A 24,440-nucleotide genomic window follows, 5' to 3' on the forward strand; every position below is an offset into this window, starting at 1 on the left:
GGAGACAGTCATTGCCTGGCGCTTGTGTGGCACGAATGTAACTTGCCACTTGTCAGCCCAAGCCTGGGTATTATCCAGGTCTTGCTGCATTTGGACATGGACTGCTTCAGTATCTGAGGAGTCGCGAATTATACTGAGCATTGTGCAGTTATTAACGAACCTCACACTTCTGACTGTATGATGAGAGGAAGGTCATTGGTGAAGCAGCTGAAGATGGTTAGGCCTAGGACCCAACCCTGAGGAACTGATGTCCTGGAACTGAGATGATTGACCTTCACCAATCACTTGCAGATTGTAACAGAAGACAATGTCTAAAGGGTTATATTGTGAAGACTGATTGCATAAACTCGGATTGGATTCCTAATTTTCAGAAGGTTGATAGGTGTGACTGAATTCAGGTTTTTAGGATTTTGAAGTGAATTGAGAGGGTAGATAGAGAGGAACCTTTCCTGCTGTTGGGTGAGTCTGAGACAAGGGGTTATTACAAAATCAGTGAGGTAATTTAGGAGCACAGTTATTTACAAGGCTAGTATTTCAATTAATTTTACATATCGATTAGGTGGATAGTATTATGATCAAGATTAACCACGGTCCTATTAAATATGAGGGGCTGAAAAGTCTTATGTGAAAAAATAAATGGATATTTTAATGCCATTTCCCAGTTTTATTCAGTTGATGTAAATTAGTAGTTATACTATTTATTTTAAATGTCAGACCTTAAAAGGGTCCCAGGTTCGGTTCCCGGCGTGGGTCGCTGTCTGTGCGTAGTCTGCATGTTCTCCCTGTGTGTGCGTGGGTTTCCTCCGGGTGCTCCAGTTTCCTCCCACGGTCCAATGATGTGCAGGTTGGGTGGATTGGCCATGATCAATTGCCGCTTAGTGTCCAAAAAGGTTGGGTGGGGTTGCGGGGATGTGGTGGAGGCGTGGCCTTGGGTGGGGTGCTCTTTCCAGGGGCCGTTGCAGGCTTGATGGGCTGAATGGCCTCCTTCTGCACTGTAAATTCTATGATTCTATCATAAATTAATTTGAAGATGCCCATGTCCAGCAATGAGTCCAATTTTGCTAATAGACTGAAAGTGGAGACTGAATTTTCAGTTTAAAAAGCCGTTAAAGTTTATTTTTTGCACTGGCATGTCCCTTTAATCATAGACCTTGGTCTAAATTTGATGGGACTCAACACCATACACAATCCGATCATTTAACTAATTCCTACTTCATGCTTGTTCACCTTCAGAATGAATGGTTGCAACATAAAACCTTAATGTCTTTATCCTTCTGAATGGTTGAACTTTGGGCATGAATGACAAATTAAATATTAAATTGCTGGACTTGTTTGTTTATCAAATGCATTCAATTTGATGTTTATACACAACGTTGAATAAGCAAAATATTGTTCATGGAATCTAAATTAGAATATCAAATAGATAATTAACTTAGGCGTGGAAAATTTTGCTTATGGTGGAGAAAAATGGAAAAAATAAAACCTCTAGTAAGTGAAGTTGCTATAGTCTTTAGATGACCATAAGCTGCTTTCCCTGCTGAGGAGGAGAGCTGGCTGGTGGTGATTTAACCTGAAGGTCACCACACCTCCGGTGAGGAGCAAGGTTGAGAAGGCAGAGCCTTCATGAATAACCTCAGCTGGTATGGGATTTGAACCCGCTCTGTTGACCTGCTCTGTAACACGAACCAACTGTCCAGTGTTGCTAATTTTCTCCTTGGTTCAATTGCTCTGTTTTATTACCTTTGCTCTCGAGTCGCCAGGTATCTTTATGATACCGCCACGAGGTTCAAGTCCGAGTAATGATCAATAATCTAATACATTGATTAGTAAGATTTAAATCAAAGCACATTTATTATACACAGTAATCGCTACTCGTGCACAAATTCTATGTCTAAGCTACTTCTACAACTAACAGGCCGATACTTAACTTTGAACTGGCCCACCAGGTCAGGGGAACAAATGGCCTTTCGTTCGGGTTCTGAGTCTGCGGGATTCGAAGTTGGTACGGATTGGCAGCTAGGAGCGCCTATCTCGTAGCGAGCGTTGAATTAAGACTTACGATTCCGATGATCACTGGAGTCACTGCACCGGTCACGGTCAATGTTGGTTCCTTTTGCTGGGTGACCCGGCTAGGAAGAAGAGAGCAGTGAAGCGAGCTGCTGAAGAGTGAAGAGAGCGATTTGAACTTGGGGCTCAACTCTTGTAGTCCCCAGGGGCTTCCTGCCTTTCGGGGCGGACCCTGTACCTGGTCCCAAGTGATTGGACTTTGTCCCAATCGCTTGGTTCGATTTTCTCCAATACTGGAGCGGTTCCCTGATCGATGGGCGGTCTTGAGGTGCTCGTTCACCTCCTTTGTTTTGGCTCCTGCTGGCGCCGAGGAGTCTGGCTTTGCTTTGTGTGTCAAAATGTTACTTATTGTTCCCGGGGATTGCTCATCAGTATGCAGATGGCTGTTCACTTTGTTATGTTGATGGTCGCTGGTATCGATGTTGTCTGGTTTTTGCAGAGGTAAATACACAGCAAACCTGCAACTGCTGGTTTTTGTCTTGTTGGCTGACTTTCCCATCAGCCTTTGCCGTTCGCCATTTTAAATCGGGAGTTGGCCACTTTAGGTGGCTACACCAGCCAACTGAGCTAAACCAGCCCCATTACATTTACCAAAGAGAAAATGCTGGAAAATCTCAGCAGGCCTGGCAGCATCCGCAGTAATATGCTTTTACCCATTATATTTAGCACGTGCTCCTTAACCCCTTTTCTTTCCCTTTCAAGTTTCTTCTTCCCCTAACTATCCAGGCACTGGATTCTTTATTGGTGTTTCTAGTTGATAATTGCCCTTGAGTATTTCACCCAAATACACAGTAGCACAGTGGGTAGCACAGTTGCTTCATAGCTCCAGGGTCCCAGGTTCGATTTCCGGCTTGGGTCACTGTCTGTGTGGAGTCTGCACGTTCTCCCTGTGTCTGCGTGGGTTTCCTCCCACAAGTCCCGAAAGACGTGCTGTTAGGTCATTTGAATATTCTGAATTCTCATTCTGTGTACCCGAACAGGCGCCGGAATATGGCGACTAGGGGCTTTTCACAGTAACTTCATTGCAGTATTAATGTAAGCCTACTTGTGACAATAAAGATTATTGTTATTTTTGGTTAGCACCATTGCTTCACAGCACCAAGGACCCAGGTTTGATTCCAGGCTTGGGTCACTGTCTGTGCGGAGTCTGCACATTCTCCCCATGTCTACATGGGTTTCCTCCGGGTGCTCCAGTTTCCTTCCAAAAGTCCTGAAAGACGTGCTGTCAGGTGAATTGGACATTCTGAACTGGCGCCGGAGTGTGGCAACTAGGGGGTTTTCACAGTAACTTCATTGCAGTGTAATGTAAGTCCACTTGTGACAATAATAAAGATTATTATTATAAATGGCAGTTATTCATATATGAGCTTTGGCAGGCCATTCAACTGCAAGGCCATCACAGTTGACCTAATAACTCAGTAGTATAGAGGTTCCATGTTGAGAGCATGATTATTAAATACAGTTCATTTTGTGAAATGTAACCTTCTGTTTCTTGCTATTTACAGGGGAGAACCTACACTGGTAAAATTAAACGTTGGTCTAACTGCAGGCTACCTCATTTCAGGTGAGTACATTTTCATCTGAAAAGTATTTTCCCCTATCAAGTGTTTCATTTAACTGGGGTTACTGGGTTACGCGGATAGGTTGGAAGTGTGGGCTTAAATAGGGTGCTCTTTCCAAGGGCCGATGCAGACTCGATGGGCCGAATGGCCTCCTGCACTGTAAATCCTGAGTTACCATGTCACAGCAAAATCTGAATTTGGTTAGGAACTAGGAAATAAAGGGCTGTTGCTTCGTGACTAGGTAAGATGTTTGTGGAAATCTCAGGTTTAAACATCTTTCTCTTCTGGGGATAACCCAATGGAGGTGAAAGGCTTTGTGGAGTACATTATAAACCAATCTAAACTGGTAGATAGCATTGCTGTTACTGGGTTAAAGTTTCCAAATGGCATGAAAATGCAAAATCAACACTTGTTAAAGGGAGGTTTCAAGCAGGCTGGCATTATAAATTGGCTGGATGTCAAATGAAACCTGGTGAAAAGACCAAATCTGGACTATTAATCTATTTTTCTTCAGATTCTGATGAGTTTCCTGTGTACTTCCAGCATTTGTCGATTAGACTTCATTTGTACTCCACTTTTCTTTGTAAACAAAAATCCTTTCAACTTTTTAAAAATGAGACTTTTTTTATAATGCCCTGAAATGTTTGCTCATTAATGATATTGTAATGTTAAAATATATAGTCATTTGCGCTTTAATTTTTTGCAGTGATGTCTTTTTACATCCATACAATCCCTACAGTGCAGAAGGAGGCGATTCGACTCACCGTGTCTGCACCAACCCTCTACCCAGGCCCACTCCCCCACCCCATTCAACCTGCACATCTTTGGACACTGAGGGCAATTTAGCATGGCCAATCCACCTAACCTGCACATCTTTGCACTGTGGCGACATATAAAACCTGGAGAAGGGAGGACGGGGTGTTGAGGGTCACAGATTTGTACGTAGATGGCAGAGTTGCAACTCTGGGGGAACTAATGGAAAAGTTTGAGCTCCAGAAAGGGAACAAGCTCCGATATCCTCAAGTATGAGACTTCCTCCGCATGGAGGCTCATCGTTCCCCAGTTATCCAGACACACCCTGCAGGAAAGACTGTAAATATGAGATGAATTTAGACTTCCGGTTGCGGCTATGCCTAGGTAGGTCGCACGTTCGGCAGCTCCCGCCGGGAACGGACTTTTGGGCTCCTCAGAGGGGCCCCAACGGCAATTGTTCGATGGCTTCCAGTGTGGGAAGGTGACAGCAAAGTCCCCCCGACAGTATATGGATTGGACCAGGAGTGGAGCGGTTTAAAAAATGTGAACCTGGTGCAGCGGAAAGTGTGAGGGAGGAAAAGCAAGATGGCGGCGGGTGGAGACCAAGCAGCGTGGTCGCAGGAGTAGCAGGAGTTTCTTAAACGCTGCTTCGAGGAGCTGAGGACAGAAATGCTGGCGCCAATGAAGGCGCCGATTGAGAAGCTTGTGGAGACCCAGAAGGCCCAAGGGGCGGCGATCCGGGAGGTGCGGCAAAAAGCCTCGGAGAACGAGGACGAGATCTTGGGCCTGGCGGTGAAGGTGGAGGCGCACGAGGCGCTGCACAAGAGGTGGGCGGAAAGATTTGAGGACCTGGAGAATAGGTCGAGGAGGAAGAATCTTCGGATTCTGGGTCTCCCTGAAGGAGTGGAGGGGCCTGATGCCGGGGCATATATGAGCACGATGCTCAATTCGCTGATGGGTGCGGGAGCTTTCCCGAGGCCCCTTGAGCTGGATGGGGCTCGTTGGGTCCTGGCAAGGAGACCCAAAGCCAACGAGCCGCCAAGGGACGTAGTGTTGAGGTTCCACCGCTTTATGGACAGAGAGTGTGTCCTGAGATGGGCCAAAAAAGAGCGGAGCAGCAGGTGGGAGAACACGGAGATCCGAATTTACCAGGACGGGAGTGCGGAGGTGGCTAAGAAGATGTTTACTGCGTTTGGGAAATGTTCTTTTTGTTTTGGTGCTGGGTGGGGATGGGTGAATGGATTTGATGTGGGGGTTGTGGGAGAGTGTGGGCATCGGTGTTGGAGGGGCAGGGCCCCGCGGAGGAAGAGGGGGGGTGGAGGCCCGGGGATGGGGAATTGGGGTAAGGCCGCAAAAATAGCTGCGCCAGAGGGGGCGGGGACGGCTCAGGATAGCGCGGGCTTTTTTCTCGCGTTAGGGAAGGATGGGGGCGGGGCCAGGGGGGGTGAAGGTCGGTGCTGGAGAGGAGCGCACACCGACTGCCAAGGGGTTGGGGGATCCTCACACTAGGGGGGCTGATGGAATGGCGGGAGAGGCTGGGGTCAGCAGGAGTCAGTTGATTTACGGGAGTCTCATGGGGGGAGCAAAATGGCTAGATGAGGATCTGGGGGGGGGGGGAAATGGGTTGCTGCTGCATTAGCCAAAGGGGAACTGGAAGTAGGGGAGGTAGTCGGGGCGGGAGTCCGCCGTCTGGGGGACAGGAGGGTGTGGGAGGCGTGGGCACGTGGCTGGCCTAGAAAAGGAGATGGCTAGTCAGCGGGGAGGGGGGAGGGGGGGTGTAGTCCCCCAATCCGGCTGATAACTTGGAATGTGAGGGGCCTGAACGGGCCGGTCAAGAGGGTCCGGGTGTTCGCGCACTTAAAGGGACTGAAGGCAGACGTGGTTATGCTCCAGGAGACCCATCTGAAGGTGGCAGATCAGGTTAGGCTGAGAAAGGGATGGGTAGGGCAGGTCTTTCATTCAGGGCTGGATGCGAAGAACAGAGGGGTTGCAATACTGGTGGGGAAGTGGGTGTCGTTCGAGGCACTGAATATTGTAGTGGATAATGGAGGTCGATATGTGATGGTGAGTGGTAGGTTGCAGGGGGTGCGGGTGGTACTGGTTAACGTATATGCCCCGAATTGGGATGATGCCGGATTTATGAAATGCATGCTGGGTCGGATTCCGGATCTGGAGGTAGGAAGCTTGATAATGGGGGGGGGAGACTTCAACACGGTGCTGGACCCAGCACTGGACCTTTCTAGGTCCAGGACGGGTAAGAGGCCGGCTGCGGCCAAGGTACATAGGGGGTTTATGGACCAGATGGGGGGAGTGGATCCATGGAGGTTTGTCAGGCCGCAGGCCAGGGGATTTTCCTTCTTTTCCCACGTCCATAGAGCCTACTCCTGGATTGACTTTTTCATTTTGAGTAGGGCGCTAATCCCGAAAGTGGAGGGAACGGAATATTCGGCCATAGCCCCGCATTGGGTGGAGCTGGAGTTGGGGAAGGAGAGGGACCAGCGCCCGCTGTGGCGCCTCTATGTGAGACTGTTGGCGGATGAGGGGGTGTGCGGGCGGGTGCGGGTGTGTATTGAAAGATACTTGGAGGCCAATGACAACGGGGAGGTGCAGGTGGGGTAATTTGGGAGGCGTTGAAGGCGGTGGTCAGGGGAGAGCTAATCTCGATTAGGACCCACAGGGAGAAGAGAGAGGGGAGGGAGAGGTTGGTGGGGGAGATTTTAAGGGTGGACAGGAGGTATGCAGAGGCCCCCGAGGAGGGGCTACTTAGGGAGCGACGGAACCTCCAGACGGAATTCGACCTGTTGACCACGGGGAAAGCAGAGGCACAGTGGAAGAAAGCACAGGGGGCGGCGCAGGGAGAAGGCGAGTCGGATGCTGGCACATCAGCTCCGTAAGAGGGAGGCAGCGAGGAAGATTGGTGGAGTCAAGGATAGAGGGGGGAATACGGTGCCGAGTGTGGTGAGAATAAACAAGATATTTAGGGACTTCTATGGGGATCTGTACAGGTCTGAGCCCCTAGCGGGGAGGAGAGGATGCGACGATTCCTGGATCAGCTGAGGTTCCCGAGGGCGGAGGAGGAGGAGGTGGTTGGTTTGGGGGCGCCGATTGGGCTGGAGGAGCTGGTTAAAGGATTGGGGAGCATGCAGGCGGGGGAGGCCCCGGGGCCGGATGGGTTCCCGGTTGAATTTTACAGGAAATACGTGGACCTGCTGGGCCCGTTGCTAGTGAGGGCTTTTAATAAGGCGAGGGAGGGGGTGACCTTGCCCCCGACAATGTCCAGGGCGCTGATTTCTTTGATCTTGAAGCGGGACAAGGATCCATTGCAATGTGGGTCGTATAGACCGATCTCGCTCCTCAATGTTGATGCTAAGTTGCTGGCGAAGGTGCTGGCTACAAGAATTGAGGACTGTGTCCCAGGGGTGATTCATGAGGACCAGACGGGATTTGTGAAGGGTAGGCAGCTAAATACAAATGTGTGGAGGCTCCTCAATGTGATTATGATGCCCTCGGTGGAGGGGGAAGCGGAGATAGTGGCAGCTATGGACGCGGAGAAGGCCTTTGATCGGGTGGAGTGGGAGTATCTTTGGGAAGTGTTGCGGAGGTTTGGGTTCGGGGAGGGATTCATTAGTTGGGTCAAGCTGCTATATGAAGCCCCGGTGGCGAGTGTGGCTACAAACCGGCAGAGGTCGGAGTACTTTCGGCTGTACCGGGGGACAAGGCAGGGGTGCCCCCTATCCCCCTTGTTGTTTGCACTGGCAATTGAGCCGCTGGCCATGGCACTGAGGGAATCTAGGAAATGGAGGGGATTGGTCCGGGGGGTAGAGGAACACTGGGTGTCGTATGCCGATGACCTGTTGTTGTATGTTGCGGATCCAGTGGAGGGGATGGCGGAGGTCATGCGGATCCTTAGGGAGTTTGGGGACTTTTCGGGGTATAAACTCAATGTAGGGAAGAGTGAGCTCTTTGTGGTGCATTCAGGGGATCAGTGAAGAGGGATAGACGAACTACCGCTGAAGAGGGCGGAAAGGAGCTTTCGGTACCTAGGGATCCAAGTAGCTAGGAGCTGGGGGGCCCTGCACAAGCTCAATTTGATGCGGTTGGTGGAGCAGATGGAGGAGGATTTTAAAAGATGGGATATGCTGCCACTCTCACTCGCGGGTAGGGGGCAGTCGGTCAAAATGATGGTTCTCCCCAGGTTCCTGTTTGTGTTCCAGTGCCTTCCCATTTTGATCCCCAAGGCCTTTTTCAAACGGGTAAGCAGGAGCATCATGGGATTTGTGTGGGCAAATTAGACCCCGAGGGTGAAGAGAGTGTTTCTGGAGCATAGCAGGGACAGGGGGGGGCTGGCGCTGCCAAATTTGTGTGGCTATTATTGGGCTGCCAATGTGGTGATGATCCGTAAGTAGGTAATGGAGGGAGAGGGGGCGGCGTGGAAGAGGCTAGAGATGGCGTCCTGTGTGGGCACGAGCCTGAGGGCGCTGGTGACAGCACCGCTGCCGCTCTCGCCGACAAGGTACACCACGAGTCTGGTGGTGGCGGTGACACTGAAGATCTGGGGGCACTGGAGGTGACACGGGCGAGGTGGGAGCCTCGGTTTGGTCACCGATTCGGGAGAATCATCGGTTCGTCCCAGGAAGGATGGATGGGGGGTTTCGGAGCTGGCATCGGGCAGGGATTAAAAGAATGGGGGACCTGTTCATCAATGGGACGTTTGCAAGCCTAGGGGCGCTGGAGGAGACGTTTGGGCTACCCCCGGGAAACGCTTTCAGGTACATGCAAGTGAGGGCGTTTGTGAGGCGGCAGGTGAGGGAATTCCTGCTGCTTCCGGCACAGGGGATTCAGGACAGGGTGATTTTGGGTGTATGTGTTGGAGAAGGCAAGGTTTTGGCGATTTACCAGGAGCTGAAGGAAGAGGAGGAGGCCTCGGTGGAGGAGTTCAAGGGCAAGTGGGAGGAGGAGCTGGGGGAGGAGATAGATGAGGGTCTGTGGGCTGATGCCCTGAGTAGGGTTTGAAGTGTTGGGTACTCTGATACACAGACGAACCAACACGGTTGCGAATGGTACAACTCAGTTTTATTTCAATGAACTATTAACATATTAATCTCTGGTATTCAGCACATGGTGAACCTCTGAGTGGCTGGCAATGAGGTCTGTGCCCTGAGAGCTCTCCTGCTCGAGTGCCCAGGAAGTGTTGTGTTCCCTGCTTTGTACTGTGTATGCTCTTGTCCGTGATTGGCTGTCGTGTTTTGTGTGTTGATTGGTCCGTTGATCTGTCCATCATTATGTGTGTATGTATGTGCTGTGATGTTCATCTGAATATCATGACATCCGCCCTTTTTTACAGGATTATGTGCCTACGTGTTTATAAATAGAGATGTGTACTGAGTGTAGCTAGATGTGTGTGTGTGTGCGCAATATTTACAGCATGTACATGGGGCTTAACTATATACAAGGGGCGATGTCGGGTGTGACATAACAACGAGGTTGTACCATAAACAAAGAACGGGGAAATGTTGAACGATAAAATGAATTCCTGTAACGATAAGAACATAAACATATTAACAAAGTGGTTGCATGAGTTCAATGAATAAACAGTCTCATACATCCAGTCTAGTAGGTGGGCGATGAATTCGGGTTGACCGCCTCAAGGGTAGGTCTGGAACCACCGGCTGAGGAACGGGCCTGGCCACGGGCGACGAAGGAAGGGGCATGGTAGCAGGCAGCTCCACGAAGTCGAAATCAGGAACAACAGGAGGGCACGGTGTCAGTGTAAGATCTCGTAGCGAGCGTGGAAGCAGGCGAAGAGCCCGGCGATTGCGCCTACGAACGGATCCATCAGGCATGCGAACCAGGAACGAGCGGGGAGTCACGCGTCGGAGAACCTCGGCAGGTGCTGACCAGCCACCTTCTGGTAGGTGGATGCGGACGTCGTCTCCAGGGGCCAGGGCGGGAAGATCAGTTGCCCGTGTGTCATATGACCTCTTCTGGCGACCGCGCTGCAGTTGCATCCTGTGCAGTACCGGAGCATGGTCTATTGTGGGTGCCAGGATGGAAGGCACAGTGGTCCTGAGGGCGCGACACATCAGCAGCTGGGCTGGTGAGAGACCAGTGGCTAGTGGGGCCGAGCGATAGGCCAGCAGGGCAAGGCAGAAATCCAATCCGGCAGCAGCAGCCTTACAGAGGAGCCGCTTGACAATGTGAATGCCCTTCTCCGCCTTTCCGTTGGACTGGGGGTGCAGAGGGCTAGACGTCACGTGTGTGAAGCCATACGAGGCAGCAAACGACCATTCCTGGCTGGCGAAACAGGGCCCATTGTCCGACATGACCGTCATCGGAATGCCGTGGCGAGCCAAGGTGTCTTTGCAGGCCCTTATGACAGTGGACGACGTCAAATCGTGCAGGCGTATGACCTCTGGGTAGTTGGAGACGTAGTCAACTATGATGACATAGTCCCTGCCGAGCGCGTGAAAGAGGTCCACGCCGACCTTCGCCAAGGGGGACGTCACCAGTTCATGGGGCAGAAGCGTTTCAGGAGGTTGCGCCGGCTGAAACCTTTGGCAGGTTGGGCAGTTGAGCACCATATTGGCAATATCGTCACTGATGCCCGGCCAGTATACCGCCTCTCGGGCCCTCCTTCTGCACTTCTCGACGCCCAGGTGGCCTTCGTGTAGTTGGTCGAGAACCAGCTTGTGCATGCTGTGCGGAATCACAATCCGGTCCAGCTTCAGAAAGGACACCATCAATGACGGCCAAGTCGTCTCGGACATTGTAGAACTGCGGGCACTGACCTTTGAGCCACCCTCCCGTCATGTGGTGCATCACATGTTGCAGAAGGGTGTCGGCCGCAGTCTCTCAGCGAATACGGGCCAGACTGGAGTTGTCAGCTGGCAGATTTGCCGATGTGAAGGCCACCTGCGCCTCGACCTGACATACGAACCCCTCCGAATCTGGCGGCGTGCTCACTGCTCTCGATAGGGCATCCGCAATGATAAGGTCCTTCCCTGGGGTGTAGACCAGTTGGAAGTCATACCTCCTGAGTTTAAGTAGGATGCGCTGGAGGCGAGGGGTCATCTCGTTCAGGTCCTTGTTTATGATGCTGACCAGGGGGCGGTGGTCAGTTTCAACAGTGAACCGGGGAAGACCATACACATAATCATGGAACTTATCTAAACCGGTTAGCAAGCCCAGGCACTCCTTTTCGATCTGCGCGTAGCGCTGCTCTGTGGGGGTCATGGCCTGTGAGACATAGGCGACCGGGGCCCATGACGCAGTGTCATCCCGCTGCAGGAGCACTGCCCCAATGCCGGACTGGCTGGCATCAGTCGAGGTTTTAGTGGCACGAGACGTGTCGAAAAACGCCAGTACCGGTGCAGTGGTGAGCTTGGGTTTGAGCTCCTCCCATTCCTGCTGGTGTGTGTGCTGCCACTGGAACTCCGTGGACTTTTTGACGAGGTGGCGCAGAGCTGTCGTGTGGGAGGCAAGGTTGGGAATGAACTTCCCCAGGAAGTTGACCATGCCTAGGAAGCGTAGTACTGCTTTCTTGTCTGCCGGCTGCGGCATGGCTGTGATGGCGCTCACCTTGTCTGCATCCGGTCGGACCCCTGACCGGGAAATGTGGTCCCCCAGGAATTTCAGCTCGGTTTGGCCGAAAGAACACTTGGCTCGGTTGAGGCGCAGACCGTTTTCACGTATGCGTGCAAAGACGAGTTGGAGACGATAGATGTGCTCCTGTGGTGTGGTGGGCCAGATGATGACATCGTCCACGTAGACACGCACCCCTTCGATGCCTTCCATCATCTGCTCCATGATCCTATGAAAGACCTCGGATGCCGAGATGATGCCAAATGGCATTCGGTTGTAGCAGAACCTGCCGAAAGGGGTGTTGAAAGTGCACAGCTTTCGGCTGGACGGATCCAGTTGGATCTGCCAAAAGCCTTTAGAGGCATCCAGTTTGGTAAATATTTTCGCCTGGGCCATTTCACTCGTGATCTCTTCCCTTTTGGGTATGGGGTAATGTTCCCTCATGATATTGTTATTGAGGTCTTTTGGATCAATACAGATCCGGAGCTCGCCGAGGGCTTCTTTTTAAAAAATATATATATATTTTATTAAAATTTTTCAAATGAAGGTTTTTCCGTTTTTACAACTCAACAAGGGATTATACATTAACTGGTAAATAACATTATTTAAATAATATAGTGAACTAACAACAACAACTTTAAAAAAAAAAGAAAAAACAATAGCAAAAACACAAAATAGTGCTCCCCCCCTCCCCTCCCCCCTGGGTTGCTGCTGCTGCTGTCATTTCTATCTTTTCATTATCGTTCCGCGAGATAGTCAAGGAACGGTTGCCACTGCCTGGAGAACCCCTGAGCCGATCCTCTCAACGCAAATTTTATTCGTTCCAATCTTATGAACCCTGCCATGTCGTTTAAACAGGCCTCCACGCCTTGGGGTTTCGCTTCCTTCCGCATGAGTAGAATCCTACGCCGGGCTACTAGGGACGCAAAGGCCAAAATATCGGCCTCTTTCGCCTCCTGCACTCCCGGCTCTTCCGCAACCCCAAATATAGCTAACCCCCAGCCTGGCTTGACCCGGACCTTCACCACCTTTGAAATTATCCTTGCCACGCCCCCCCAGAACTCATGCAGTGCCGGACACGACCAGAACATGTGTGTGTGGTTCGCCGAGCTTCCCGAGCACCTCCCACACCTGTCCTCCACCCCGAAAAACCTGCTCAGTCTTGCTCCCGTCATATGTGCTCTATGTAGAACCTTAAATTGAATCATGCTAAGCCTGGCATACGAGGACGAGGAATTTACCCTACTTACGGCATCAGCCCATAGCCCCTCCTCAATCTCTTCCCCCAGCTCTTCTTCCCATTTTCCCTTCAGCTCCTCTATCATCGCCTCCCCCTCGTCCCCGGTATATTTCAGACACTTTGCCCTCTCCGACCCATACCCCAGAAATCACTCTGTCTTGGATCCCCTGCGTCGGGAGCTGCGGAAATTCCCTCACCTGTTGCCTCGCAAATGACCTCACTTGCATATACCGGAAGGCGTTCCCCGGGGGCAACTTATATTTTTCTTCTAGCGCTCTCAGACTTGCAAACGCCCCGTCTATAAACAGGTCCCTCAGCTTCCTAATTCCTGCTCGTTGCCAACACTGGAACCCCCCATCCATCCTCCCTGGGACAAATCTGTGGTTATTCCTTATAGGGGACCACACCGAGGCACCCGTCACTCCCCTGTGTCGCCTCCACTGCCCCCAGATCCTCAAGGTTGCCACCACCACTGGGTTTGTGGTGTACCTTTTCGGGGAGAACGGCAGCGGCGCCGTCACCAGCGCTTTTAGGCTCGTTCCCTTACAGGACGCCATCTCCAGCTTCTTCCACGCTGCTCCCTCTTCCTCCCTCATCCACTTACAGACCATCGACACATTGGCGGCCCAGTAGTAGTCGCTCAAACTCGGCAGCGCCAGTCCCCCCCTGTCCCTACTGTGCTGGAGGAACCCCCTCTTTACTCTCGGGGTCTTTCCTGTCCACACAAAGCTCGTAATGCTCCTGTCTATTTTTTTTAAAAAGGCCTTTGTGATCAGAATGGGGAGGCACTGAAACACGAACAGAAACCTCGGGAGGACCACCATTTTAACTGCCTGCACTCTGCCCGCCAACGATAGCGGCACCATATCCCACCTCTTAAAGTCCTCCTCCATCTGCTCCACCAGTCGCGTCAGGTTAAGTCTATGCAGGACTCCCCAGTTCCTGGCCACCTGGATCTCCAGGTATCGGAAGTTCCTTTCCACTCTCCTCAGCGGCAGAGCATCTATCCCCCTTCCCTGTTCCCCAGGGTGCATTACAAAAAGCTCGCTCTTCTCCATATTTAGTTTGTATCCCGAGAACTCGCCAAATTCCCTAAGTATCTGCATTACTTCTGGCATCCCCTCTACTGGGTCCGCTACGTATAGCAGTAGATCATCTGCGTAGAGCGACACTCGGTGCTCCTCTCCCCCTCTAAGCACCCCCCTCCACTTCTTAGAATCCCTCAGTGCTATGGCCAGTGGTTCAATTGCCAACGGGGACAGGGCACACCCTTGTCTTGTACCACTATGTAGCCGAAAATACCCCGATCTTTGCCGGTTTGTGACTACGCTTGCCACCGGGGCCCCATATAAGAGTCTGACCCATCTAATAAACCCCTCACCGAATCCAAACCTCTTCAGCACCTCCCACAGATAGTCCCACTCCACCCTATCGAATGCCTTCTCTGCATCCATCGCCGCCACTATCTCTGCCTCCCCCTCCGGTGGGGGCGTCATCATCACCCCCTGCAACCTTCGTACATTAACATTCAGTTGTCTCCCCTTTACAAACCCTGTCTGATCGTCATGCTCCACCCCTGGGACGCAATCCTCTATCCTTGTCGCCATCACTTTTGCCAGCAGTTTGGCATCTACATTTAGGAGTGAGATAGGCCTGTATGATCCGCATTGCAGCAGGTCTTTATCTCGTTTCAGGATTAGCGATATCGTCGCCTCCGACATTGTCGGGGGTAGCATCCCCCTTTCCTGAGCCTCGTTAAAGGTTCTCGCCAAGAGCTGGGCCAACAGATCCATATACTTCCTGTAGAATTCCACCGGGGCCTTCCCTGCCTGCATGTTCCCCAGTCCTTTAATCACCTCATCCACTCGATTGGCGCCCCCAGACCTGCCCCTTCACCTCCGGGAACCTTAGGTGGTCCAGAAAGTATAACATTCCTTCTTTTCCCCCCGGGGGTTCGGACTTATTTAGCCTCTCATAAAAGGTCTTGAACACCTCGTTCACTTTCCCTGCTCTCGGCTCCATATTTCCCGTTTCGTCCCTTACTCCCCCGATCTTTCTCGCCGCCATCCTCTTCCGAAGTTGGTGGGCCAACTGCCGGCTCGCCTTTTCCCCATACTCATATTGCATCCCCTGTGCCTTCCTCCACTGTGCCTCTGCCTTTCCCGTGGTCAGCAGGTCAAACTCCGTCTGTAGTCTTCGTCTTTCTCTGTATAGCCCTTCGTCTGGGGCCTCCGCATATTTTTTATCCACCCTCAAAATTTCCCCCACTAATCTCTCTCTTTCTTTGCCCTCTTGTTTCCCCTTGTGGGCTCTGATGGAGATCAGCTCTCCTCTAACCACCGCCTTCAGCGCTTCCCATACTACCCCCACCTGAAACCTCCCCATCGTCGTTGACCTCCAGGTATCGCTCAATACACCCCCTCACCCTTCCGCAGACCCCCTCGTCCGCCAGTAGTCCCATATCTAGTCGCCAGAGTGGGCGCTGCTCCCTTTCCTCTCCTAGTTCCAAATCCACCCAATGCGGGGCGTGGTCTGAAACGGCTATGGCCGAGTACTCCGTTCCTGCCACTTTCGAGATCAGTACCCTTCCCAAAACGGAAAAGTCTATCCGGGAGTATACCTTATGGACGTGGGAGAAGAAAGAGAACTCTTTAGCCATCGGCCTGGCGAATCTCCACGGATCCACTTCCCCCATTTGTTCCATAAATCCCTTAAGCACCTTGGCCGCTGCCGGCCTTCTCCCGGTCCTGGATCTGGACTGGTCTAGCCCTGGATCCAGCACTGTATTAAAATCCCCCCCCCCCATTACCAAGCTTCCCACCTCCAGGTCCGGGATACGTCCGGGATTCGCTTCATGAATCCCGCGTCATCCCAGTTCGGGGCATATACATTCACCAGCACAACCGCCTCTTCCTGCAGTCTGCCACTCGCCATCACGTATCTGCCCCCACTGTCCACCACTATATTCTTAGCCTCGAATGATACACGTTTCCCCCCCAATATTGCCACCCCTCTGTTTTTCGCGTCCAACCCTGAGTGGAATACCTGTCCCACCCATCCTTTTCTTAATCTAACCTGATCCGCCACCTTCAGGTGCGTCTCCTGGAGCATGGCTACGTCCGCCTTCAGTCTCTTTAAGTGCGCAAACACCCGTGCCCTCTTAATCGGCCCATTTAGGCCTCTCACATTCCACGTGATCAGCCGGATTGGGGGGCCATTCACCCCCCCCCCCCCCCCCTCGTTGACTACTCATCTCCCCATCCAGGTCCCGCGCACCCGTCCGTCCCCCAGGCAGCGCCTTCCCGCCCTGGTCACCTCCTCTCTTACCAGCTCCCCCTTGCCTTCAGCAGCAGCAACCCAGTTAATCCCCCCCCCCGCCCGCTAGATCCCCCTCTAGCTTGGTTACTCCCCCCATATTGCTTCCGGAAGTCAGCTAACTCTGGCTGACCTCGGCTTCCCCCGTTCACTCTTTGACCTCCCTGCGTGTGGGGCTCCCTTCCTTCCTGCGCCCGTTTTCCCGCTATAATTTCCATAGCGCGGGAAAATACCCGTGCTTTCCTCTCGGCCCCGCCCCCTATGGCGCAATTCCCTCATTCCCCTTTCCTGTTCCTTTTTCCACCGGCGCCCACATTTCTTTGTGTCCCCCCCCCCCCCCCCCCCCCCCAATCGGGGGAGAGAAATTCCCTGTCCAACATTGCTGTACAATAGCCCTCCCCTTTCCCTACTTTACATTCCTGTACCACCACCTCGCTGCTTCTCTCCAAACATCAAACTCTCAAATCTAGTCCAGTTTCTCTTCTTGGATGAATGTCCATGCCTCATCTGCCGTCTCGAAGTAGTGGTGTTTGCCCTGATGGGAGACCCACAATCGCGCCGGCTGCAGCATCCCAAATTTTATTTTCTTCCTATGGAGCACCGCCTTGGCCAGGTTAAAGCTCGCCCTCCTTCTCGCCACCTCAGCACTCCAGTCCTGATACACCCGTATCACCGCATTCTCCCATTTGCTACTCCGTGTCTTCTTGGCTCAGCTCAGGACCATCTCTCTGTCCATGTAGCGATGGAACTTCACCACTATTGCTCTTGGTGTTTCACCTGCCTTTGGTCTTCTCACGAGGACCCGGTACGCTCCCTCCACTTTCAGGGGGCCCGTTGGGGCCTCAGCTCCCATTAGCGTGTGGAGCATCGTGCTCACATAAGCCCCAACATCAGCTCCCTCTGCTCCTTCGGGGAGATCTAGAATCCGTAGGTTTTTCCTCCTCGAGCTGTTCTCCAGGGCTTCCAGCCTTTCTATGCACCTCTTGTGCAGTGCCTCGTGTGTCTCCGTTTTTACCACCATGCCCTGTATCTCATCTTCATTCTCGGCTGCCTTTGCTTTCACTCCACGGAGCTCCATCGCCTGGACCTTTTGTGTTTCCTTCAGTCCCTCGATTGCCAGTAGCATCGGCGCCAGCACCTCTTTCTTAAGCTCCTCCACACATCGTCGGAGAAACTCCTGCTGGTCCAGGCCCCATACCATCTGGGCTCCATCCGCCGCCATCTTGCTTCTCCCTTCTCTTCTCTGCCGCTGCTCCAAAGGATCCTTCGCAATCTGGCCACTACCACCGCTCCTTTCCATACACTCCCGGGATGACTCCTTCCTTCGTCACCCCACACTGGGTTAGGTCGAAAAAAAATTCAATTGGGGCTCCCGATAAGAGCCCAAACGTCCGTTAGAACGGGAGCTGCCGAAACGTGCGGCTTAGCAGTGCATCACCGCAACCGGAAGCCCCGCCGGAGGGCTTCTTGACACACACCATGGAGCTGACCCATGGTGTGGGCTCCGTGACCCTGGATAGGACCCCTTGGTCCTGGAGATCCTGCAGCTGCTGCTTGAGACGGCCTTTGAGTGGCGCAGGGACCCTGCGAGGTGCGTGAATGACCGGGGTGGCGTCTGGTTTGAGCCGAATTCTCTAGGTGTATGGCAGTGTTCCCATGCCCTCGAATGCCTCCTGGTTGTGGGCGAGGAGCGATTGGAGCTGTGCATTAAACTCTGCATCCGGGAAGTCAGACATCTGGAGAGAGAGAGTGGATTCGTTGCACGAGGTGGAGAGCCTTGCATGCCTGTGTGCCTAGCAGGGAGTCCTTCGATGAGCTGACTATCTCTAACGAGAGTATGGCCGTGTGTGTTTTGTGTGTCACCTGGAGCTGGCAGGATCCCATAGCCGGGATAACATTCCCATTGTAGTCGACCATCCTGCACCGGGACGGCCGAATTGGTGGTCTGACCTTCATGGCGTAGAAGGCTGACCATGCTTTGAGGTTGGCGGAGGCGCCAGTGTCCAGGCGGAAAGTTATCGGCGATCGGTTGACCATCAGGGTGGCACACCATTCATCACCCGGATTGATCGTGTTAACTCGGTTCCCATCAATGACCACAACACGGAAGGCGTCTCGGCCATCTGTGTCACCGGTCTGGATGTCGTCTGGGCAAGATTTGTGATGGGGAGGCTGAATGGTCCGCACGTCCCTGTGAGGTTGTCGGAGTGGTGGAAGATTGACAGGTTGAGCTGCTCAACAGTAAGCAGCGTAGTGGCCCCCCTTGCCACAGCGTAGGCATTGTTGGGTTCTTGCGGGACATTGCCGCTTTAAATGTGCAGCTCCACAGTTGCCGCATGTCATGACGTTCGTTGCGCAACTGCGCATGCGCAGTTTGGTCTTGCGTCGGGCGCGCCTGCGCATCACGTCCCTCAGTGTTGCCGTAGGTTTTGGCGCGCACAAGCGCGGGAGGCGCCGAAAAGCACGCGAAATGGCCAACGTCTTCGATTGTGGAGGCTCAGGTGAGGCCTTTTATTTTTAAAAGCAGCTGGCGTAGGGTGCCCGAGGCGACCCCAAAAACGATCTGGTCCCGAATCATGGAGTCTGAGGTGGTGTCGTAACCGCAGGACTGCGCGAGGATGCGGAGATGGGTAAGGAATGACTGAAAGAGCTCATCCTTACCCTGCAGGCGCTGCTGGAAGACATATCTCTCGAAGCTTTTGTTGACCTCGACGTTGAAGTGTTGGTCGAACTTGAGAAGGACCGTCTTGTATTTGGATTTGTCCTCGCCTTCCGCGAACACCATGGTGTTGTAGACATGGATGGCGTGCTGCCCTGCGGTGGCGAGGAGGATGGCGATCTTTCTGGTGTCCGAGGCACTCTCTCTTGCGTTGGCTTCCAGAAAGAGCTGGAAGCGCTGCTTGAACAACTTCCAATTTACGCCGAGGTTCTCAGCGACTTGCAGCGGCTGCGGTGTGTTGACGGTGTCCATGGCGCAGGATGGCAGGTTGTAGGGTGGTGTTTGTGCAGTGTGTCCAGGAAGCTTTTCTAACACAGTATGTAGATTGTCCGACCAGAGGAGGGACAATATTGGATTTAGTACTTGGTAATGAACCAGGGCAAGTGATAGATTTGTTAGTGGGGGAGCATTTTGGAGATAGTGACCACAATTCTGTGACTTTCACTTTAGTAATGGAGAGGGATAGGTACGTGCAACAGGGCAAGGTTTACAATTGGGGGAAGGGTAAATACGATGTTGTCAGACAAGAATTGAAGTGCATAAGTTGGGAACATAGGCTGGCAGGGAAGGACACAAGTGAAATGTGGAACTTGTTCAAGGAACAGGTGCTACGTGTCCTTGATATGTATGTCCCTGTCAGGCAGGGAAGAGATGGTCGAGTGAGGGAACCATGGTTGACAAGAGAGGTTGAATGTCTTGTTAAGAGGAAAAAGGTGACTTATGTAAGGCTGAGGAAACAAGGTTCAGACAGGGCATTGGAGGGATACAAGATAGCCAGGAGGGAACTGAAGAAAGGGATTAGGAGAGCTAAGAGAGGGCATGAACAATCTTTGGCGGGTAGGATCAAGGAAAACCCCAAGGCCTTTTACACATATGTGAGAAATATGAGAATGACTAGAGCGAGGGTAGGTCCAATCAAGGACAGTAGCGGGAGATTGTGTATTGAGTCTGAAGAGATAGGAGAGGTCTTGAATGAGTACTTTTCTTCTGTATTTACAAATGAGAGGGGCGATATTGTTGGAGAGGACAGTGTGAAACAGATTGGTAAGCTCGAGGAAATACTTGTTAGGAAGGAAGATGTGTTGGGCATTTTGAAAAACTTGAGGATAGACAAGTCCCCCGGGCCTGACGGGATATATCCAAGGATTCTATGGGAAGCAAGAGATGAAATTGCAGAGCCGTTGGCAATTATCTTTTCATCCTCACTGTCAACAGGGGTGGTACCAGGGGATTGGAGAGTGGCGAATGTCGTGCCCCTGTTCAAAAAAGGAACTAGGGATAACCCTGGGAATTACAGGCCAGTTAGTCTTACTTCGGTGGTAGGCAAAGTAATGGAAAGGGTACTGAAGGATAGGATTTCTGAGCATCTGGAAAGATACTGCTTGATTAGGGATAGTCAGCACGGATTTGTGAGGGGTAGGTCTTGCCTAACAAATCTTATTGAATTCTTTGAGGAGGTGACCAAGCATGTGGATGAAGGTAAAGCAGTGGATGTAGTGTACATGGATTTTAGTAAGGCATTTGATAAAGTTCCCCATGGTAGGCTTATGCAGAAAGTAAGGAGGCATGGGATAGTGGGAAATTTGGCCAGTTGGATAACAAACTGGCTAACCGATAGAAGTCAGAGAGTGGTGGTGGATGGCAAATATTCAGCCTGGATCCCAGTTACCAGTGGCGTACCGCAGGGATCAGTTCTGGGTCCTCTGCTGTTTGTGATTTTCATTAATGACTTGGATGAGGGAGTTGAAGGGTGGGTCAGTAAATTTGCAGACGATACAAAGATTGGTGGAGTTGTGGATAGTAAGGAGGGCTGTTGTCGGCTGCAAAGAGACATAGATAGGATGCAGAGCTGGGCTGAGAAGTGGCAGATGGAGTTTAACCCTGAAAAGTGTGAGGTTGTCCATTTTGGAAGGACAAATATGAATGCGGAATACAGGGTTAACGGTAGAGTTCTTGGCAATGTGGAGGAGCAGAGAGATCTTGGGGTCTATGTTCATACATCTTTGAAAGTTGCCACTCAAGTGGATAGAGCTGTGAAGAAGGCCTATGGTGTGCTCGCGTTCATTAACAGAGGGATTGAATTTAAGAGCCGTGAGGTGATGATGCAGCTGTACAAAACTTTGGTAAGGCCACATTTGGAGTACTGTGTACAGTTCTGGTCGCCTCATTTTAGGAAGGATGTGGAAGCTCTGGAAAAGGTGCAAAGAAGATTTACCAGGATGTTGCCTGGAATGGAGAGTAGGTCTTACGAGGAAAGGTTGAGGGTGCTAGGCCTTTTCTCATTAGAGCGGAGAAGGATGAGGGGCGACTTGATAGAGGTTTATAAGATGATCAGGGGAATAGATAGAGTAGACAGTCAGAGACTTTTTCCCCGGGTGGAACACACCATTACAAGGGGACATAAATTTAAGGTGAAAGGTGGAAGATATAGGAGGGATATCAGAGGTAGGTTCTTTACCCAGAGAGTAGTGGGGGCATGGAATGCACTGCCTGTGGAAGTAGTTGAGTCGGAAACATTAGGGACCTTCAAGCAGCTATTGGATAGGTACATGGATTACGGTAAAATGATATAGTGTAGATTTATTTGTTCTTAAGGGCAGCACGGTAGCATTGTGCATAGCACAATTGCTTCACAGCTCCATGGTCCCAGGTTCGATTCCGGATTGGGTCATTGTCTGTGCGGAGTCTGCACGTCCTCCCCGTGTCTGCGTGGGTTTCCTCCGGGTGCTCCGGTTTCCTCCCACAGTCCAAAGATGTGCGGGTTAGGTGAATTGGCCAATGATAAATTGCCCTTAATGTCCAAATTGCCCTTGGTGTTGGGTGGAGGTGTTGAGTTTGGGTAGGGTGCTCTTTCCAAGAGCCGGTGCAGACTCAAGGGGCCGAATGGCCTCCTTCTGCACTGTAAATTCAATGATAATCTATGATTAATCTAGGACAAAGGTTCGGCACAACATCGTGGGCCGAAGGGCCTGTTCTGTGCTGTATTTTCTATGTTCTATGTTCTATGTCAATTCACTCCTGGTATCATGAAGTGTTGGGTACTCTGATACACAGACGAACCAACACGGTTGCGAATGGTGCAACGCAGTTTTATTTCAATGAACTATTAACATATTAATCTCTGGTATTCAGCACATGGTGAACCTCTGAGTGGCTGGCAACGAGGTCTGTGCCCTGAACTCTCTCCTGCTCGAGTGCCCAGGAAGTGTCGTGTTCCCTGCTTTGTACTGTGTATGCTCTTGTCCGTGATTGGCTGTCGTGTTTTGTGTGTTGATTGGTCCGTTAATCTGTCCATCATTATGTGTGTATGTATGTGCTGTGATGTTCATCTGAATATCATGACAGGGTTAATTCTTCCTCCTCTTGCGCCAGGCTCAGCCTAATACAGTTCAAAGTTACTCACAGAGCGCATATGACAGGGGCGAGGTTGAGTAGGTTCTTTGGGGTGGGGGACAGATGTGGGTGGTGCTCAGGGAGCCCGGCAAATCACGTCCATATGTTCTGGTCGTGCCCGGCGCTGGATGGGTTTTGGAGGGGTTTCGCGAGGACTATGTCCAAGGTGGTGAACGCCCGGGTCAAGCCGAGCTGGGGATTGGCATTATTTGGGGTATCGGACGAACCTGGAGCGCAAGAGGTGGAAGAGGCCGGTATTCTGGCCTTTACGTCCCTGGTAGCCCGGTGGAGGATTTTCGCTACTATGGAAAGATGCGAAGCCCCCTAGTGTGGAAGTTTGGATCAATGACATGGCAGGGTTCATTAAGCTGGAGAGGATAAAGTTTGCCTTGCGAGGGTCTGTGCAAGGGTTCTCCAGGCGGTGGCAACCGTTCCTAGACTATCTCACGGAGCGTTAGGAGGAGGTCAGCAGCAGCAGCAGCCCAGGGGCTGTGGGGGGGGGGGGTGGTTTCTTTTGGGGTGGCGTGTGGGTGAAGGTGTTTTTTTCTCCCTATTTTGTGCTTTTAAATGTTATATGGGGGGTTATTGTATTTGGGGGAAATCCAATGTATAATTTCTGATTGTTGTGTTTTTGCTTATTTTTTCTTGTGGGGGGGGGGGGGGGGGGTTGTTGAAAATTTGTTGGAAAATTTGAATAAATATATTTATAAAAAATAAAAAATAGAGGATGAATTTGGGAAGGTTAAGTGCATAAGGATGACTGCTGGAGGAGGTAAGGGCCCCAGTGGACGAAACACAAGACCGGTGGGAGGAAAAACTGGGCATTGAGAGAGGGGGAAGATTCCAGAGCGAGATACTACACAGATTTAAATCCAGCTCCTTGTGTGCAAGGCTTAGCCTGGCACAGCTAAATGTGATGCACAGAGGGCACAGGACACACATGAGTGGATTCTTCCCAGAGGTGGAAGACACATGTGAGCGGTGACGGGGAGTCTGGCTAAGCAATCCCACATATTCTGGTCCTGCCCAAGGCTGACCAGATTCTGAATCACCAAGGCCATGTTTGAGGTCGTGGGGTTAGGGTGGAGCCATGCCCATTAGTGGCAGTCTTCAGGGTGTCAGAACAGCCAGAACACTTTCAGGGGTTGGGGGGCCGACACCCTGACCTTTGCCTCTCTGATAGCCCAGCGACGATTCCTGCTCGGATGGAGATGGCTTCGCCACCCAAGGTCTCAGACTGGCTGGCCGACCTGGCGGAATTCCTGAGGCATGAAAAAATAAAATTTGCCATCAGGGTGTTGGATGAAGGGTTCCACTTCAGGTGGAAGCATTCACCAGCATCTTCAAAGACCTTTTGTGACCAGCAATGCCCTACACCTGTAGCACAGGTGCTTACAAGCAGGGTTACTGTAACATTGCCCTTCAAATTGTTGAATGTTACTATTGCATATTTTGATATATTTTATTTGTTTGTTCTAAATGAAACTCTTCAATAACAATACTTTAAAGAAAATTCTTTGGTCTATGGGAGGGACCCCGAGCACTCGGTTGAAACCCATGCAGACACTGGGAGAACGGATCAACGCCACACAGTCACTCAAGGCCAGAATTGAATCCAGTCCCTGGCGCTGTGAGGCAGCACTGTGCCTCCCAGAATGTTTTTTAAAAAATGAATTTGCTTCATTCTAAGAGTCTTTTGCATAGAGATTCCTGTAATGGAAAGTTTTAATGCAAAGGTTTTGGAATAGAGGAGAGGTTGAATAAACTCGGTTTGTTCTCACTGGAACGAAGGAGGTTGAGGGGAGACCTG

The 24,440-nt window shown here is 51.6% G+C and overlaps 1 protein-coding gene and 1 long non-coding RNA gene across 10 annotated transcripts in view; one reads left to right on the top strand and one right to left on the bottom strand.

The window, feature by feature from the left end:
• LOC140426148 (uncharacterized) overlaps positions 1-24,440 on the bottom strand; it is a 165,656-nt gene that overhangs the window by 72,097 nt on the left and 69,119 nt on the right. The gene's annotated exons all lie outside the window — the stretch shown is intronic.
• The window catches only part of tlcd4a (TLC domain containing 4a), a 99,582-nt gene that overhangs the window by 26,099 nt on the left and 49,043 nt on the right, over positions 1-24,440 (top strand). For all 9 annotated transcript variants that reach the window (XM_072510561.1, XM_072510553.1, XM_072510554.1 and 6 more), the window contains one exon: positions 3,573-3,631. In XM_072510561.1, coding sequence (XP_072366662.1) covers positions 3,573-3,631 — 59 coding nt within the window. The remainder of the gene's footprint in view (positions 1-3,572; positions 3,632-24,440) is intronic.

This window comes from Scyliorhinus torazame, chromosome 7 (genome assembly GCF_047496885.1).
Source record: "Scyliorhinus torazame isolate Kashiwa2021f chromosome 7, sScyTor2.1, whole genome shotgun sequence".
NCBI lineage: Eukaryota > Metazoa > Chordata > Chondrichthyes > Carcharhiniformes > Scyliorhinidae > Scyliorhinus > Scyliorhinus torazame.